Source organism: Phyllobates terribilis, unplaced genomic scaffold, assembly GCF_046119375.1.
Source record: "Phyllobates terribilis strain yellow unplaced genomic scaffold, ASM4611937v1 Scaffold_2__4_contigs__length_985480577, whole genome shotgun sequence".
NCBI classification, from domain to species: domain Eukaryota; kingdom Metazoa; phylum Chordata; class Amphibia; order Anura; family Dendrobatidae; genus Phyllobates; species Phyllobates terribilis.
Window position 1 is genome coordinate 968,394,217 of NW_027362762.1, and position 18,894 is coordinate 968,413,110.

General features: G+C 58.6%; 1 protein-coding gene across 1 annotated transcript in view; it reads right to left on the reverse strand.

Annotated features, from left to right (window-relative positions):
* Positions 1-660: 660 nt before the first annotated feature.
* Positions 661-18,894, reverse strand: part of KPNA1 (karyopherin subunit alpha 1) — a 52,082-nt gene continuing 33,848 nt past the window's right edge. Inside the window, exons 5-14 of the mRNA XM_073668690.1 lie at positions 18,366-18,460; positions 14,113-14,244; positions 10,405-10,493; positions 10,108-10,207; positions 9,033-9,196; positions 8,873-8,951; positions 8,541-8,666; positions 7,368-7,495; positions 6,858-7,036; positions 661-2,034 (exon numbers count right to left, since the gene is read on the reverse strand). Coding sequence (XP_073524791.1) covers positions 1,847-2,034; positions 6,858-7,036; positions 7,368-7,495; positions 8,541-8,666; positions 8,873-8,951; positions 9,033-9,196; positions 10,108-10,207; positions 10,405-10,493; positions 14,113-14,244; positions 18,366-18,460 — 1,280 coding nt within the window. The 3' untranslated portion in view covers positions 661-1,846. The remainder of the gene's footprint in view (positions 2,035-6,857; positions 7,037-7,367; positions 7,496-8,540; positions 8,667-8,872; positions 8,952-9,032; positions 9,197-10,107; positions 10,208-10,404; positions 10,494-14,112; positions 14,245-18,365; positions 18,461-18,894) is intronic.

Here is an 18,894-nt window from a genome sequence, read left to right on the forward strand (position 1 = left end):
ATACTGATGATGGAGGTGACGGGCGGTCACCAGATACTGATGATGGAGGCGAGGGACGGTCACCAGATACTGATGATGGAGACGACGGACAGTCACCAAATACTGATGATGGAGGTGACGGGCGGTCACCAGATACTGATGATGGAGGCGAGGGACGGTCACCAGATACTGATGATGGAGGTGACAGGCGGTCACCAGATACTGATGATGGAGGTGACGGGCGGTCACCAGATACTGACGATGGAGGCGACGGGCGGTCTCCAGATACTGACGATGGAGGAGGGGGCTGTCACCAGATACTGATGATGGAAGCGACGGGCGGTCACCAGATACTGATGATGGAAGCGACGGGCGGTCACCAGATACTGATAATGGAAGCGACGGGCGGTCACCAGATACTGATGATGGAGGAGAGGACGGTCACCAGATACTGATGATGGAGGTGACGGGCGGTCACCAGATACTGACGATGGAGGCGACGGGCGGTCTCCAGATACTGACGATGGAGGCGACGGGCGGTCACCTGATACATTTCTCTTCAGTCACTTTGTTAATTGACACCATTAACCCTTCTGTCGCTGCGTTTCATCCTCACGGCGTTGTACACACACATAATACAGACGTTCGCGCTTCGCCGTCACACACAGAAATCACCGTACGGAGAGAAATGAGCATGGTTTAATTATTGTGGCAATCCGGACAGTGCGGGCGAGCCCTGGGGACGTGCCGGGCGTCCGCTCCGGGAATTGCCCTGTATAGATCTCTATAGGGTCACCGCCCTGTGACCTGTAAAATGGCCGTGGGAACAATAAACAACATTAAAATAATGCAATAATTTACACAGCAAAGAAAAAATTGCTGCATGAACGTAAAATAAAAATATATATATATACTCTAACCTACGGCGGCTTCTCTGTGTAAACCAGACAGATGAGGGGGAGGAGGAGACCTCACTCAGGAACGTCACGGCCTACAGCGGCGTCCATGGCGTGTGGCTACAGATTCAGTCCCGTCACATTATTATTATTACTATGATTTGTGTTGTGTTTGGAGGTCGGTTTAGAGGGACGGGGACGTTTTTCTTTTTTTTGTCATTTTTTTTTCAGTTTTTTTTAATTTAAAGAGTCACTAGAAAAGTCTCCACAAAAGAATTTTCCACAGTCCGTCGTGTCTCTGGGGAAGAGTCAGGACATCAGCCGTCCACAGTCTCAGGGGGTCCGAGGGAAGAGACACAAAATGGAGCAAAATGGAGGAAAAAAAAAAAAAAATCAAGGCAGCCTGAAGATGACGGTGAGAGCGGAGCACCGGGGACGGTCAGCAGTGATCGGCCGATCCCGGCGCTCGCTGCATCCTGGACTTTCCGTGTCCCTCGGCCTCGCAGAATAAAGTCTTTTACTTAGTCCTTCTCTGACGTTCCGGTCCGGCAGATGCCGGACATCTTGTATCGGAAGGGTCCGTGTCCCGGCAGCGCCAATCGCCTGGGTCCGGGCCTCGCTTTGTCAGTACGGTCAGCTGTGTGTGGTTGGTCTGGTCTTTTCCTTTTGTCTTTGTGTCCTTGAAGTCGGAGGTGAGATAATGGAGATATGTTAAAGTAATCAGATGGGCGACGCCATTCCGTCATGGCGCAGGTTGTGGGGCGGAAGGACTGACAGCGCCAAAAAGGAGAGAAGAAGAAGAGTGCGCAGTGCGGGGGAGGAGGACAGGAAACCCAAAAAATACAGAGGAAATAAAAGATTTACGGAGCGGAAAGAGGGAAGACAAGATGGCGCAGGCGGCAGACAGATGGCGGAGGGAGGAGGGTGATGGAGATCTAGCTGTGTGGCATGCTGAGCCCCGCAGGACGGCGTTACAGCTGGAATCGCTCTACTGGGGTCTCCCGCTGCTGGAAGATGTACTGCTGCTGGCTCAGGTCCACTTGGGGGGCAATGCTGCTGTCCTCGTCCTCCGTGCCGAAGTAATGCTCGATCAGGTCAAATGCCTTCTGGTAAATCTCCTGGTTCTCGTGGCTCTGCAGGAACTCGATCTTATCAAGGCCTGAACGGGGGAGGAAGAAGAGGAAGGGTGAGAGCGGGTAAGAAGATCGCTGCGACACCCACCCGGAGTCACTATATCCAGAGCTGCGCTCACAATGCTGCTGCTTCATATCCCTGCATCACCCACCCGGAGTTACTCTATATCCAGAGCTGCGCTCACAATGCTGCTGCTTCATATCTCTGCGTCACACACTCGGAGTCACTGTATATCCAGAGCTGCGCTCACAATGCTGCTGCTTCATATCTCTGCATCACCCACCCGGAGTCACTGTATATCCAGAGCTGCGCTCACAATGCTGCTGCTTCATATCTCTGCGTCACCCACCCGGAGTCACTATATCCAGAGCTGCGCTCACAATGCTGCTGCTTCATATCCCTGCATCACCCACCCGGAGTCACTCTATATCCAGAGCTGCGCTCACAATGCTGCTGCTTCATATCTCTGCGTCACACACTCGGAGTCACTGTATATCCAGAGCTGCGCTCACAATGCTGCTGCTTCATATCTCTGCGTCACCCACCAGGAGTCACTGTATATCCAGAGCTGCGCTCACAATGCTGCTGCTTCATATCTCTGCGTCACCCACCCGGAGTCACTATATCCAGAGCTGCGCTCACAATGCTGCTGCTTCATATCCCTGCATCACCCACTCAGAGTCACTATATCCAGAGCTGCGCTCACAATGCTGCTGCTTCATATCCCTGCGTCACCCACCCGGAGTCACGATATCCAGAGCTGCGCTCACAATGCTGCTGCTTCATATCTCTGCATCACCCACTCAGAGTCACTATATCCAGAGCTGCGCTCACAATGCTGCTGCTTCATATCTCTGCATCACCCACTCAGAGTCACTATATCCAGAGCTGCACTCACAATGCTGCTGCTTCATATCTCTGCATCACCCACTCAGAGTCACTATATCCAGAGCTGCACTCACAATGCTGCTGCTTCATATCTCTGCATCACCCACCCGGAGTCACTCTATATCCAGAGCTGCGCTCACAATGCTGCTGCTTCATATTTCTGTATCACCCACCCGGAGTCACTCTATATCCAGAGCTGCACTCACAATGCTTCTACTTCATATCCCACCCGGAGTCACTCTATATCCAGAGCTGTGCTCATAATGGTGCTGCTTCATATGCCTGCGTCATCCACCCGGAGTCACTATATCCAGAGCTGCGCTCACAATGCTGCTGCTTCATATCTCTGCGTCACCCACCCAGAGTCACTGTATATCCAGAGCTGCGCTCACAATGCTGCTGCTTCATATCTCTGCGTCACCCACCCGGAGTCACTGTATATCCAGAGCTGCACTCACAGTGCTGCCGCTTCATATCTCTGCGTCACCCACCCGGAGTCACTGTATATCCAGAGCTGCGCTCACAATGCTGCTGCTTCATATCTCTGCGTCACCCACCCGGAGTCACTGTATATCCAGAGCTGAACTCACAATGCTGCTGCTTCATATCTCTGCGTCACCCACCCGGAGTCACTGTATATCCAGAGCTGCACTCAATTCTGCTGCTTCATATCTCTGCATTATTCTATATCCAGAGCTGCACTCACAGAGCTGCTGCTTCATATTGCTGCGTCACCCACCAGGAGTCACTCTATATCCAGAGCTGCGCTCACAATGCTGCTGCTTCATATCGCTGCAACACCCACCAGGAGTCACTCTATATCCAGAGCTGCACTCACAATGCTGCTGCTTAATACAGTCATATGAAAAAGTTTGGGCACCCCTATTAATCTTGGGCTTAATGTTTTCTTAAAATTGGTGTTTTTGCAGCAGCTATTTCAGTTTGATCTATGTAATAACTGTTGGACACAGTAATGTTTCTGCCTTGAAATGAGGTTTATTGTACTAACAGAAAATGTGCAATCTGCATTCAAACAAAATTTGACAGGTGCATAAGTATGGGCACCCTTATCATTTTCTTGTTTTAAATACTCCTACCTACTTTTTACTGACTTACTAAAGCACTTTTTTTGGTTTTGTAACCTCATTGAGCTTTGAACTTCATAGCCAGGTGTATGCAATCATGAGAAAAGCTACTTAAAGTGGCCACTTGCAAGTTGTTCTCCTGTTTGAATCTCCTCTGAAGAGTGGCATCATGGGCTCCTCAAAACAACTGTCAAATGATCTGAAAACAAAGATTATTCAACATAGTTGTTCAGGGGAAGGATACAAAAAGCTGTCTCAGAGATTTAACCTGTCAGTTTCCACTGTGAGGAACATAGTAAGGAAATGGAAGAACACAGGGACAGTTCTTGTTAAGGCCAGAAGTAGCAGGCCAAGAGAAACATCAGAAAGGCAGAGAAGAAGAATGGTGAGATCAGTCAAGGACAATCCTCAGACCACCTCCAGAGAGCTGCAGCATCAACTTGCTGCAGATGGTGTCACTGTGCATCGGTCAACTATACAACGCACTTTGCACAAGGAGAAGCTGTATGGGAGAGTGATGCGAAAGAAGCCGTTTCTGCAAGCACGCCACAAACAGAGTCGGCTGAGGTATGCAAAAGCACATTTGGAGAAGCCAATTTCTTTTTGGAAGAAGGTCCTGTGGACTGATGAAACCAAGATTGAGTTGTTTGGTCATACAAAAAGGCGTTATGCATGGCGGCAAAAAAACACAGCATTCCAAGAAAAACACTTGCTACCCACAGTAAAATTTGGTGGAGGTTCCATCATGCTTTGGGGCTGTGTGGCCAATGCCGGCACCGGGAATCTTGTTAGTGTTGAGGGACGCATGGATTCCACTCAGTATCAGCAGATTCTTGACAATAATGTTCAAGAATCAGTGACAAAGTTGAAGTTACGCAGGGGATGGATCTTTCAGCAAGACAATGATCCAAAACACCGCTCCAAATCTACTCAGGCATTCATGCAGAGGAACAATTACAATGTTCTGGAATGGCCATCCCAGTCCCCAGACCTGAATATCATTGAACATCTGTGGGATCATTTGAAGAGGGCTGTCCATGCTCGGCGACCATCAAACTTAACTGAACTGGAATTGTTTTGTAAAGAGGAATGGTCAAAAATACCTTCATCCAGGATCCAGGAACTCATTAAAAGCTACAGGAAGCGACTAGAGGCAAAAGGAGGATCTACTAAATATTAATGTCACTTTTCTGGTGGGGTGCCCATACTTATGCACCTGTCAAATTTTGTTTGAATGCAGATTGCACATTTTCTGTTAGTACAATAAACCTCATTTCAAGGCAGAAACATTACTGTGTCCAACAGTTATTACATAGATCAAACTGAAATAGCTGTTGCAAAAACACCATTTTTTATAAAACATTAAGCTTAAGATTAATAGGGGTGCCCAAACTTTTTCATATAATTGTATATCTGTGCCACCACCTGGAGTCACTCTATATCCAGAGCTGCGCTCACAATGCTGCGGCTTCATATCTCTGCGTCACCTACCAGGGGTCAGTCTATATCCAGAGCTGCACTCACAATGCTGCTGCTTCATATCTCTGCATCACCCACCTGGAGTCACTGTATATCCAGAGCTGCGCTCACAATGCTGCTGCTTCATATCTCTGCATCACCCACCTGGAGTCACTGTATATCCAGAGCTGCCCTCACAATGCTGCTGCTTCATATATCTGCATTTCTCTATATCTAGAGCTGCACTCACAACGCTGCTGCTTCATATATCTGCGTCACCCACCCGGATTCACTCTATATCCAGAACTGTGCTCACGATGCTGCTGCTTCATGTATCTGCATCACCACCTAGAGTCACTCTATATCCAGAGCTGCACTCACAATGCTGCTGCTTCATATCTCTGCACCACCCACCAGGAGTCACTCTATATCCAGAGCTGCACTCACAATGCTGCTGCTTCATATCTCTGCACCACCCACCATGAGTCACTCTATATCCAGAGCTGCACTCACAATGCTGCTGCTTCATATCTCTGCACTACCCACCAGGAGTCACTCTATATCCAGAGCAGCACTCACAATGCTGCTGCTTCATATCTCTGCACCACCCACCAGGAGTCACTCTATATCCAGAGCTGCGCTCACAATGCTGCTGCTTCATATCTCTGCATCACCCACCTGGAGTCACTGTATATCCAGAGCTGCACTCACAATGCTGCTGCTTCATATCTCCGCATCACCCACCTGGAGTCACTCTACATCCAGAGCTGCGCACTCAATGCTGCGGCTTCATAACGCTGTGTCACCCACCTGGAGTCACTCTATATCCAGAGCTGCGCTCACAATGCTGCTGCTTCATCTCACCAGTGCATGGTTTACTAAGTCAGCCCTAATGTACAGGGTTATGTCTAGTGAATATTGTACCTGCAGCTCTGGATGTGAATGGAGTAAAAGATACGGAGGCTTAGTCGCCCCCGTCCTCTGGTCACGACGCAGCCGCCCCCCCGTCCTCCGGTCACGACGCAGCCGGCCCCCCGTCCTCCGGTCACGACGCAGCCGGCCCCCCGTCCTCCGGTCACGACGCAGCCGCCCCCCGTCCTCCGGTCACGACGCAGCCACCCCCCGTCCTCCGGTCACGACGCAGCCGTCCCCCGTCCTCCGGTCACGACGCAGCCACCCCCCGTCCTCCGGTCACGACGCAGCCACCCCCCGTCCTCCGGTCACGACGCAGCCGCCCCCATTCCTCCGGTCATGCAGCCGCCCCCCGTCCTCCGGTCACGACGCAGCCGCCCCCCGTCCTCCGGTCACGACGCAGCCGCCCCCCGTCCTCCAGTCACCACGCAGCCTCCCCCATTCCTCCGGTCACGCAGCCGCCCCCCGTCCTCGGGTCACGCAGCCGCCCCGTTCTCGTTCTTACCGTAGGCTTCCTCGATGAGAGCGCAGTACGGGTTTATGCCCGATCCGCTTCGCTTCGACTCCTGCTCGCCCAGTCTCAGGATATTTTCTAAGCCGTTCAATGCCACCTGCACGATCTTGGAGTCCATGACGGTGAGGAGGTCACAGAGCGGCTTGATGCAGCCCAGATCCACCAGGTACCTGACACAGAAGACGAGAATCAGCGGAACCTTGTCCGATACTATTACCGCCCCACTACAGGTATCTACTGCTGATCTGTACACAAATGAGCCACATTTTCACAGGCACTTCTGGCCACGCTTACAGCCATTTCCTCAAGGTTCGGTGCAGGACTTTTATCTATGCTATGTCTCAGTTGAAGATGTCTTGTGGTTTCGGACATAAGGATGATCTCGGGTCTGGTGCTGATCGCGGGGGACATCAGCAATCATCTCCAGCACCCTCTGACCATGCAGCGTCTGTGTGATACGGACCGTGCACCCTGTACACACTCACGTATGCAGAGCCTTACTTTATCTGTTCTGCGGAGCCCCCAGACGTGGCGTTAGTGATCGCCCACGCCGCCTCCTTCCGGGTCCTGAATTCGGCCGTCTGCAGGATGTTAATCAGAGCAGGAAAGATGTCGGCTTCAATCACAGTCTGTAGAGAGAGGAGAGGAGGGAGAAGGGTTAACATGGAGCTGAACTCCCATCATCCGCCCCCAGCACAGACACCAGGACGGCGCCCCGGAGCTCCTGCAAGTGACGGATAACCGGAATCTTACAGCTTCTGACCGCAGTTCTGATATTTGCAATGAATTGGCAGAGAGCGCGCGCAGGCGGCCCCGCAGAGAGCGCGCGGCAGGCGGCCCCGCAGAGAGCGAACGGCAGGCAGCCCCGCAGAGAGCGCGCGGCAGGCGGCCCCGCAGAGAGCGAACGGCAGGCAGCCCCGCAGAGAGCGCGCGGCAGGCGGCCCCGCAGAGAGCGAACGGCAGGCGGCCCCGCAGAGAGCGCGCGGCAGGCGGCCCCGCAGAGAGCGAGCGGCAGGCGGCCCCGCAGAGAGCGAGCGGCAGGCGGCCCCGCAGAGAGCGAGCGGCAGGCGGCCCCGCAGAGAGCGAGCGGCAGGCGGCCCCGCAGAGAGCGAGCGGCAGGCGGCCCCGCAGAGAGCGAGCGGCAGGCGGCCCCGCAGAGAGCGCGCGGCAGGTGGCCCCGCAGAGAGCGCGCGGCAGGCGGCCCCGCAGAGAGCGCGCGGCAGGCGGCCCCGCAGAGAGCGCACGGTCAGAGAGCGCACAGTCGGCCAGGCAGAGAGGGCACAGTCGGCCAGGCAGAGAGAGCACAGTCGGCCAGGCAGAGAGCGCACAGTCGGCCAGGCAGAGAGCGCACAGTCGGCCAGGCAGAGAGCGCACAGTCGGCCAGGCAGAGTGCGCACAGTCAGCCATGCTGCTTAGTTGACCTGTCAATCTTCAGGAGCGCTCCGCCTGTGGTAACCAGGAAGCCGGGAGGCAGAGGAGCGGTGCGCTCTTGAAGACAGGAACATGCAGCAACCGCCGAGTCAACAACCACATTTTCAGTCTTTCCGTTTACTGTCACTTAATCAGCGTTCAGTCGCCATTCACTGACAACAAGCAGAGGACGTGAAAGACAGTCATTAGACGGCTAGTCAGCTTGATTGTTCAGTCAGCCCTGGCCATGGAGGCCGCACAGACCTGGATCTGAGTCCGGTTCCCGGCGGTGATGTTGGATATCGTCCAGCACGCCTCCTTCTTTATCGACTCCTTGGGGCTGCTCAATAGGTGGAGTAAGCTCTGCAGAGCGGAGCAGTTCAGGATGACCTGCGGAGCGGAGACGCCACTCTTATAATCACGGCACAATCACTCACATGGCTGCAGAGTCGCCTGCTGTTCATGCACTCATCCACCGGAGGGCAGAACTGTCTCATGTACGGCTCTGCGCCTCATACACTCACATGAATACCTGGCACATCCATGGACAGGGGGGCACTTCCCCTTTAAGAGACACAATCTCATCTGCTCCGTACCTGAGTCTGCACGTCATCCCCAGTGACGATGTTCCCCACCGCTCTCAGGGCCGGTGACACCACTTTGTAGTCGCTGTGCCTGGAGGGAAGAGAAGCAGAAGGTGGTTACAGGCTCAGCGTGCGCCGCTCATCCGTGTGACATCCGCTCACGATGTCTTACAGTAAGAGCTCCACCAGCCGTCTGCACACTCCGGCATCGATCACCGCCTGGATTTTATCGTTTGGCCCGTCCGACAGGTAAGAGAGCGCCCAGCAGGCGTCGGCGAGGACATCGATGTCACTGACGAAGAGCAGCCATGACAGCACGGTCAGACACGGGGAGACCTGCGGGGAGAGCGAAGGGCATCAGTCCCGGGGACCAGGAATCGCCATTACTTTACATTAAAGGGGATGTCCAGTGCCTGCCACTAAAGAGGCCACATCATCCGGCAGCCGCTCGTCGGCCCTCGCAGGGATCGTGCGCTGCTCCCACCATTAAAAGAGGACGAAAGCAGAACTTCCTCTGCTGCCCGTGAGCACCGGCGGCCCGTAAGACCTCCCGATGTGGAGCGAGAGGCACGGTGACCCCCGAGAGGCACGATGACCCCCAGAGAGGCACGATGACCCCCAGAGAGGCACGATGACCACCGAGAGGCACGGTGACCCCCGAGAGGCACGATGACCCCCAGAGAGACACGATGACCCCCAGAGAGGCACGATGACCCCCAGAGAGGCACAATGACCCCCAGAGAGGCACAATGACCCCCAGAGAGGCACAATGACCCCCAGAGAGGCACGATGACCCCCAGAGAGACAAGATGACCCCCAGAGAGGCGTGGTGACCCCTGAGACTCAATAGTCAGAGGCCGGTCCCATCATGTGCTCACGGGGTAGGAAGGTGGGAGGCCCGCACGTATCCACACAGTACACAGCAGCTAAGGACCGATCACCATTGTCTCATACAAACTACACAAGGAAACCCCCGCAATCAGTGCAGAAGGAGCTTCAGAAAAACCCGCAATCAGTCCAGATTGAGCTTCACTACCCCCGCATTCATCACCTCTGCGCAGTGGACCCACAGTCGGCCGGACCTCCTTCCTGCAGTGCAGCATCCGTGGACAGGTCGGGACGGAGACTGTCAGCAGCGCTCAGCTCCAGCTCATACTGGGGGGAATCCCAGACTATAGACCCCTGTACCTGAGCATGAAGGGTCCTCGTTCCCCCGCTCACAGTCACATACAGTCGGCGTCTCTCACCTTGGCAAACTCCGGCGGTGGGTTCTTCCCCCGGCACAGGTTAGACAAGGCCCAGACGGCGTTCCGGGTCATTGTCAGGCGGTTCTGTTTGGCGAGTAACCTGCAATATATAACCAGTAGGTGACCTGTGAGGGACGTCACATACAGCGGGGGAGCGGCCGGCGGGGTCTACGTATCTACATCATGCGGGAGGTCTCTCCATCCATTACTAGGTGACACCATGGAGGGCGGCTGCTGTCTGACCTCCTCCCCTACACTCAGTACCGTCACTACAGGCAGCGGCAGCATTGCACTCACTGTAGCAGCGGGGGCAGGATGTTACAGTCCAGCACATAGTCCCTGCACACCGTGCTGTCTCCAGCGATGTTCCCTAGAGCCCACACCGCCTGCGGAGAGGAAGCAAGCATGTAAGGATGGCACAGGAGAGGGGCGACACGAGGCGGGGGGGCGACACAGGGGCGGGAGGGGCGGGGGCGACACAGGGACGGGGGGGGCGACACAGGGGCGGGGGGGGCGACACAGGGACGGGGGGGGGCGACACAGGGGCGGGGGGGGCGACACAGGGGCGGGGGGGGCGACACAGGGGAGGGGGGGCGACACAGGGGCAGGAGGGGGCGACACAGGGGAGGGGGGGCGACACAGGGGAGGGGGGGCGACACAGGGGCGGGGGGGGCGACACAGGGGCAGGGGGGGCGACACAGGGGCAGGGGGGCGACACAGGGGCAGGGGGGGCGACACAGGAGAGGGGGGGCGACAGGGGCGGGAGGGGGCGACACGGGCGGGGGGGGCGACACAGGGGGGGGCGACACAGGGGAGGGGGGGCGACACAGGGGCAGGGGGGGCGACACAGGGGCAGGGGGGGCGACACAGGGGCGGGGGGGCGACACAGGGGCGCGGGGGGGGCGACACAGGGGCAGGGGGGGCGACACAGGGGCAGGGGGGGGCGACACAGGGGCGGGGGGGCGACACAGGGGCGCGGGGGGGGCGACACAGGGGCAGGGGGGGCGACACAGGGGCAGGGGGGGCGACACAGGGGCGCGGGGGGGGACACAGGGGCGCGGGGGGGGGCGACACAGGGGCGCGGGGGGGGCGACACAGGGGCAGGGGGGGCGACACAGGGGCAGGGGGGGCGACACAGGGGCAGGGGGGGCGACACAGGGGCAGGGGGGGCGACACAGGGGCAGGGGGCGACACAGGCGGGGGGGCGACACAGGGGCAGGAGAGGGGCGACACAGGGGAGGGGGGGGCGACACAGGGGCGCGGGGGGGGCGACACAGGGGCGCGGGGGGGGCGACACAGGGGCGCGGGGGGGCGACACAGGGGCGCGGGGGGGGCGACACAGGGGCGCGGGGGGGGCGACACAGGGGCGCGGGGGGGGCGACACAGAGGCGCGGGGGGGGCGACACAGGGGCGCGGGGGGCGACACAGGGGCAGGGGGGGCGACACAGGGGCAGGGGGGGCGACACAGGGGCAGGGGGGGCGACACAGGGGCAGGGGGGGCGACACAGGGGCAGGAGAGGGGCGACACAGGGGAGGGGGGGCGACACAGGGGCAGGGGGAGGGCGACACAGGGGCAGGGGGGGGCGACACAGGGGCGCGGGGGGAGCGACACAGGGGCAGGGGGGCGCGGGGGGCGACACAGGAGAGGGGTGACACAGGGGCAGGGGGGGCGACATGAGCGGGGGGCGACACAGGGGCGGGGGGGCGACACAGGGGAGAGGGGGGGCCACACAGGGGCGCGGGGGGGGGTGACACAGGGGCAGGGGGGGGCGACACAGGGGCAGGGGGGGGCGACACAGGCGGGGGGGGCGACACAGGGGCAGGGAGGGGCGACACAGGGGTGCGGGGGGGGCGACACAGGGGCAGGGGGGGCGACACAGGGGCGCGGGGGGGCGACACAGGGGCAGGGGGGGCGACACAGGGGCGCGGGGGGGGACACAGGGGCGCGGGGGGGGCGACACAGGGGCGCGGGGGGGGCGACACAGGGGCAGGGGGGGCGACACAGGGGCAGGGGGCGACACAGGCGGGGGGGCGACACAGGGGCAGGAGAGGGGCGACACAGGGGGAGGGGGGGGCGACACAGGGGAGGGGGGGCGACACAGGGGCGCGGGGGGGGACGACACAGGGGCGCGGGGGGGGCGACACAGGGGCGCGGGGGGGCGACACAGGGGCGCGGGGGGGCGACACAGGGGCGCGGGGGGGCGACACAGGGGCGCGGGGGGGCGACACAGGGGCGCGGGGGGGCGACACAGGGGCGCGGGGGGGCGACACAGGGGCGCGGGGGGGCGACACAGGGGCAGGGGGGGCGACACAGGGGCAGGGGGGGCGACACAGGGGCAGGAGAGGGGCGACACAGGGGCGGGGGGGGCGACACAGGGGAGGGGGGGCGACACAGGGGAGGGGGGGCGACACAGGGGCAGGGGGAGGGCGACACAGGGGCAGGGGGGGGGCGACACAGGGGCAGGGGGGGGGCGACACAGGGGCGCGGGGGGGGCGACACAGGGACAGGGGGGCGCGGGGGGCGACACAGGAGAGGGGTGACACAGGGGCAGGGGGGGCGACATGAGCGGGGGGCGACACAGGGGCGCGGGGGGGGGTGACACAGGGGCAGGGGGGGGCGACACAGGGGCAGGGGGGGGGCGCGGGGGGCGACACAGGGGCAGGGAGGGGCGACACAGGGGCGACACAGGGGCAGGGGGGGCGACACAGGGGCAGGGGGGGCGCGGGGGGCGACACAGGCGGGGGGGGCGACACAGGGGCAGGAGAGGGGCGACACAGGGGCAGGGGGGGGCGACATGAGCGGGGGGCGACACAGGGGCGGGGGGGCGAACCAGGGGCGGGGGGGGGCGACACAGGGGCAGGGGGGGGGCGACACAGGGGCAGGGGGGGGCGACACAGGCGGGGGGGCGACACAGGGGCAGGAGAGGGGCGACACAGGGGCAGGGGGGGCGACACAGGGGAGGGGGGGCGACACAGGGGCGCAGGGGGGGCGACACAGGGGCGCGGGGGGGGCGACACAGGGGCGCGGGGGGGGCGACACAGGGGCAGGGGGGGCGACACAGGGGCAGGGGGGGCGACACAGGGGCAGGAGAGGGGCGACACAGGGGAGGGGGGGGGCGACACGGGAGGGGGGGGGCGACACAGGGGAGGGGGGGGCGACACAGGGGAGGGGGGGCGACACAGGGGCAGGGCGACACAGGGGCAGGGGGGGGCGACACAGGGGGGGCGACACGGGCGCGGGGGGGGCGACACAGGGGCGCGGGGGGGGGCGACACAGGGGCAGGGGGGGGCGACACAGGGGCAGGGGGCGCGGGGGGCGACACAGGCGGGGGGGCGACACAGGGGCAGGAGAGGGGCGACACAGGGGCAGTGGGGGCAACATGAGCGGGGGCGACACAGGGGCGGGGGGGCGACACAGGGGCGCGGGGGGGTGACACAGGGGCGGGGGGGGTGACACAGGGGCAGGGGGGGCGACACAGGGGCAGGGGGGGGCGACACAAGGGCGCGGGGGGGGCGACACAGGGGCAGGGGGCGACACAGGCGGGGGGGCGACACAGGGGCAGGGGGGGCGACACAGGGGCGCGGGGGGGGCGACACAGGGGCAGGGGGGGGCGACACAGGGGCGGGGGGGGCGACACAGGGGCAGGAGAGGGGCGACACAGGGGCAGGGGGGGCGACATGAGCGGGGGGCGACACAGGGGCGGGGGGGGTGACACAGGGGCGGGGGGGGCGACACAGGGGCAGGGGGGCGACACAGGGGCGTGGGGGGGCGACACAGGGGCGCGGGGGCGACACAGGGGCGCGGGGGGCGACACAGGCGGGGGGGGCGACACAGGGGCGGGGCGACACAGGGGCGGGGGGGGCACACGGGCGGGGGCGACACAGGGGCAGGGGGGGCGACACAGGGGCAGGGGGGGCGACACAGGGGCGGGGGGGGGAGGGCGACACAGGGGCGGGGGGGGACGACGACACAGGGGCGGGGGGGGGGGGGCGACACCACACTACCTGCTCCTGCACGTCCTCAAACTCGGAGCTGAGCAGCTCTATGAAGATGGGCACGGCCCCCGCCTGGATGACGATCCGGGTCTGCAGCGAGTTCCCTGAGGCGATGTTTGTTAACACCCAGGCGGCCTCGAACTGCGGGAGACAGCAGGACCCCGGAGGGAGTGTGAGCGCCCCCATCTGTTACACATAATGCTACACGTCTCCTATCCCCTGTAATGTGCAGACCCACAAAATACATGTACTATTACCCTATGTGGTCTCTTCTCATCTGTAACGTGCGGACCCCTATTATTATGCTGTGTGGTCTCCTCTCACCTGTAACGTGCGGACCCCTATTATTACACTGTGGGGTCTCCTCTCTCTGTAACGTGCGGACCCCTATTATTACACTGTGGGGTCTCCTCTCACCTGTAACGTGCGGACCCCTATTATTACGCTGTGGGGTCTCCTCTCACCTGTAACATGCGGACCCCTATTATTACACTGTGGGGTCTCCTCTCACCTGTAACGTGCGGACCCCTATTATTACACTGTGGGGTCTCCTCTCACCTGTAACGTGCGGACCCCTATTATTACGCTGTGTGGTCTCCTCTCACCTGTAACGTGCGGACCCCTATTATTACACTGTGGGGTCTCCTCTCACCTGTAACATGCGGACCTCTATTATTACGCTGTGTGGTCTCCTCTCACCTGTAACGTGCGGACCCCTATTATTACGCTGTGGGGTCTCCTCTCACCTGTAACGTGCGGACCCCTATTATTACACTGTGGGGTCTCCTCTCACCTGTAACGTGCGGACCCCTATTATTACGCTGTGGGGTCTCCTCTCACCTGTAACGTGCGGACCCCTATTATTACACTGTGGGTCTCCTCTCTCTGTAACGTGCGGACCCCTATTATTACACTGTGGGGTCTCCTCTCACCTGTAACGTGCGGACCCCTATTATTACGCTGTGTGGTCTCCTCTCACCTGTAACGTGCAGACCCCTATTATTACACTGTGGGGTCTCCTCTCACCTGTAACATGCGGACCTCTATTATTACGCTGTGTGGTCTCCTCTCACCTGTAACGTGCGGACCCCTATTATTACGCTGTGGGGTCTCCTCTCACCTGTAACGTGCGGACCCCTATTATTACACTGTGGGGTCTCCTCTCACCTGTAACTTGCGGACCCCTATTATTACACTGTGGGGTCTCCTCTCACCTGTAACATGCGGACCCCTATTATTACACTGTGGGGTCTCCTCACACCTGTAACATGCGTACCTCTATTATTACGCTGTGGGGTCTCCTCTCACCTGTAACTTGCGGACCCCTATTATTACACTGTGGGGTCTCCTCACACCTGTAACATGCGGACCCCTATTATTACACTGTGGGGTCTCCTCTCACCTGTAACATGTGGACCCCTATTATTACACTGTGGGGTCTCCTCACACCTGCAACGTGCGGACCCCTATTATTACACTGTGGGGTCTCCTCACACCTGTAACGTGCGGACCCCTATTATTACACTGTGGGGTCTCCTCTCACCTGTAACGTGCGGACCCCTATTATTACGCTGTGTGGTCTCCTCTCACCTGTAACGTGCGGACCCCTATTATTACACTGTGGGGTCTCCTCTCACCTGTAACATGCGGACCTCTATTATTACGCTGTGTGGTCTCCTCTCACCTGTAACGTGCGGACCCCTATTATTACACTGTGGGGTCTCCTCTCACCTGTAACGTGCGGACCCCTATTATTACACTGTGGGGTCTCCTCTCACCTGTAACGTGCGGACCCCTATTATTACGCTGTGGGGTCTCCTCTCACCTGTAACGTGCGGACCCCTATTATTACACTGTGGGTCTCCTCTCTCTGTAACGTGCGGACCCCTATTATTACACTGTGGGGTCTCCTCTCACCTGTAACGTGCGGACCCCTATTATTACGCTGTGTGGTCTCCTCTCACCTGTAACGTGCAGACCCCTATTATTACACTGTGGGGTCTCCTCTCACCTGTAACATGCGGACCTCTATTATTACGCTGTGTGGTCTCCTCTCACCTGTAACGTGCGGACCCCTATTATTACGCTGTGGGGTCTCCTCTCACCTGTAACGTGCGGACCCCTATTATTACACTGTGGGGTCTCCTCTCACCTGTAACTTGCGGACCCCTATTATTACACTGTGGGGTCTCCTCTCACCTGTAACATGCGGACCCCTATCATTACACTGTGGGGTCTCCTCACACCTGTAACATGCGTACCTCTATTATTACGCTGTGGGGTCTCCTCTCACCTGTAACTTGCGGACCCCTATTATTACACTGTGGGGTCTCCTCACACCTGTAACATGCGGACCCCTATTATTACACTGTGGGGTCTCCTCTCACCTGTAACATGTGGACCCCTATTATTACACTGTGGGGTCTCCTCACACCTGTAACGTGCGGACCCCTATTATTACACTGTGGGGTCTCCTCACACCTGTAACGTGCGGACCCCTATTATTACACTGTGGGGTCTCCTCTCACCTGTAACGTGCGGACCCCTATTATTACGCTGTGTGGTCTCCTCTCACCTGTAACGTGCGGACCCCTATTATTACACTGTGGGGTCTCCTCTCACCTGTAACATGCGGACCTCTATTATTACGCTGTGTGGTCTCCTCTCACCTGTAACGTGCGGACCCCTATTATTACACTGTGGGGTCTCCTCTCACCTGTAACGTGCGGACCCCTATTATTACACTGTGGGGTCTCCTCTCACCTGTAACGTGCGGACCCCTATTATTACGCTGTGGGGTCTCCTCTCACCTGTAACGTGCGGACCCCTATTATTACACTGTGGGTCTCCTCTCTCTGTAACGTGCGGACCCCTATTATTACACTGTGGGGTCTCCTCTCACCTGTAACGTGCGGACCCCTATTATTACGCTGTGTGGTCTCCTCTCACCTGTAACGTGCGGACCCCTATTATTACGCTGTGGGGTCTCCTCTCACCTGTAACGTGCGGACCCCTATTATTACACTGTGGGGTCTCCTCTCACCTGTAACTTGCGGACCCCTATTATTACACTGTGGGGTCTCCTCACACCTGTAACATGCGGACCTCTATTATTACGCTGTGGGGTCTCCTCTCACCTGTAACTTGCGGACCCCTATTATTACACTGTGGGGTCTCCTCACACCTGTAACATGCGGACCCCTATTATTACACTGTGGGGTCTCCTCTCACCTGTAACATGTGGACCCCTATTATTACACTGTGGGGTCTCCTCACACCTGTAACATGCGGACCTCTATTATTACACTGTGGGGTCTCCTCTCACCTGTAACGTGCGGACCCCTATTATTACACTGTGGGGTCTCCTCTCACCCGTAACGTGTGGACCCCTATTACGCTGTGGGGTCTCCTCTCACCTGTAACTTGCGGACCCCTATTATTACACTGTGGGGTCTCCTCACACCTGTAACATAAGGACCTCTATTATTACACTGTGGGGTCTCCTCTCACCTGTAACTTGCGGACCTCTATTATTACACTGTGGGGTCTCGTCTCACCTGTAAAGTGCGGACCCCTATTATTACACTGTGGGGTCTCTTCTCACCTGTAACATGCGGACCTCTATTATTACGCTGTGGGGTCTCCTCTCACCTGTAACTTGCGGACCCCTATTATTACACTGTGGGGTCTCCTCACACCTGTAACATAAGGACCTCTATTATTACACTGTGGGGTCTCCTCTCACCTGTAACATGTGGACCCCTATTATTACACTGTGGGGTCTCCTCTCACCTGTAACGTGCGGACCCCTATTATTACACTGTGGGGTCTCCTCTCACCTGTAACTTGCGGACCCCTATTATTACACTGTGGGGTCTCGTCTCACCTGTAAAGTGCGGACCCCTATTATTACACTGTGGGGTTTCCTCTCACCTGTAACATGCGGACCTCTATTATTACACTGTGGGGTCTCCTCTCACCTGTAACGTGCGGACCCCTATTATTACACTGTGGGGTCTCGTCTCACCTGTAAAATGCGGACCCCTATTATTACACTGTGGGGTCTCCTCTCACCTGTAACGTGCGGACCCCTATTATTACACTGTGGGGTCTCCTCTCACCTGTAACATGCGGACCTCTATTATTACACTGTGGGGTCTCCTCTCACCTGTAACTTGCGGACCCCTATTAGTACACTGTGGGGTCTCGTCTCACCTGTAACGTGCGGACCCCTATTATTACACTGTGGGGTCTCTTCTCACCTGTAACGTGCAGTTTTCTTTCCTCTTCAGAAACTCCACGAATCTGGCGACCACCCCGTGCGTCCCGATCACTTCGTCTATCGGGGGGTTTGGCTCTGAGGAAACAATTAGAGGAGGGGATGAGCCGATGTCCCTGAGCCCTGGTGTGAAGCCCCCACTGCGATATCTAGAGAACCACGAGGGGGGAGAGATCATTCCACATCCTTAAGGCTGCAGGATGCCGGATTATCAGATATTCTGAACTACTGGATGCCTCTACACACAAGTATACAGTGGTATGTAGAAGTTTGTGCCCCCCTGGCCATAATTCCTGTTATTGCGAGCAGTTCAGCAAGTTGAAGGTGAAATGATGTAAAAGGCCTAAAGTTACAGATGACACATCTCCTTTGTATTTTAGGCAAAAAAATATATATTTTTTCATCTTTTACATTTTAAAAATTACAATAAGGAAAATGGGCCGATGCAAAAGTTTGTGCCCCCTGCATGGTTAGTACCTAGTAGCGCCCTCTTTTGCAAGTATCACAGCTTA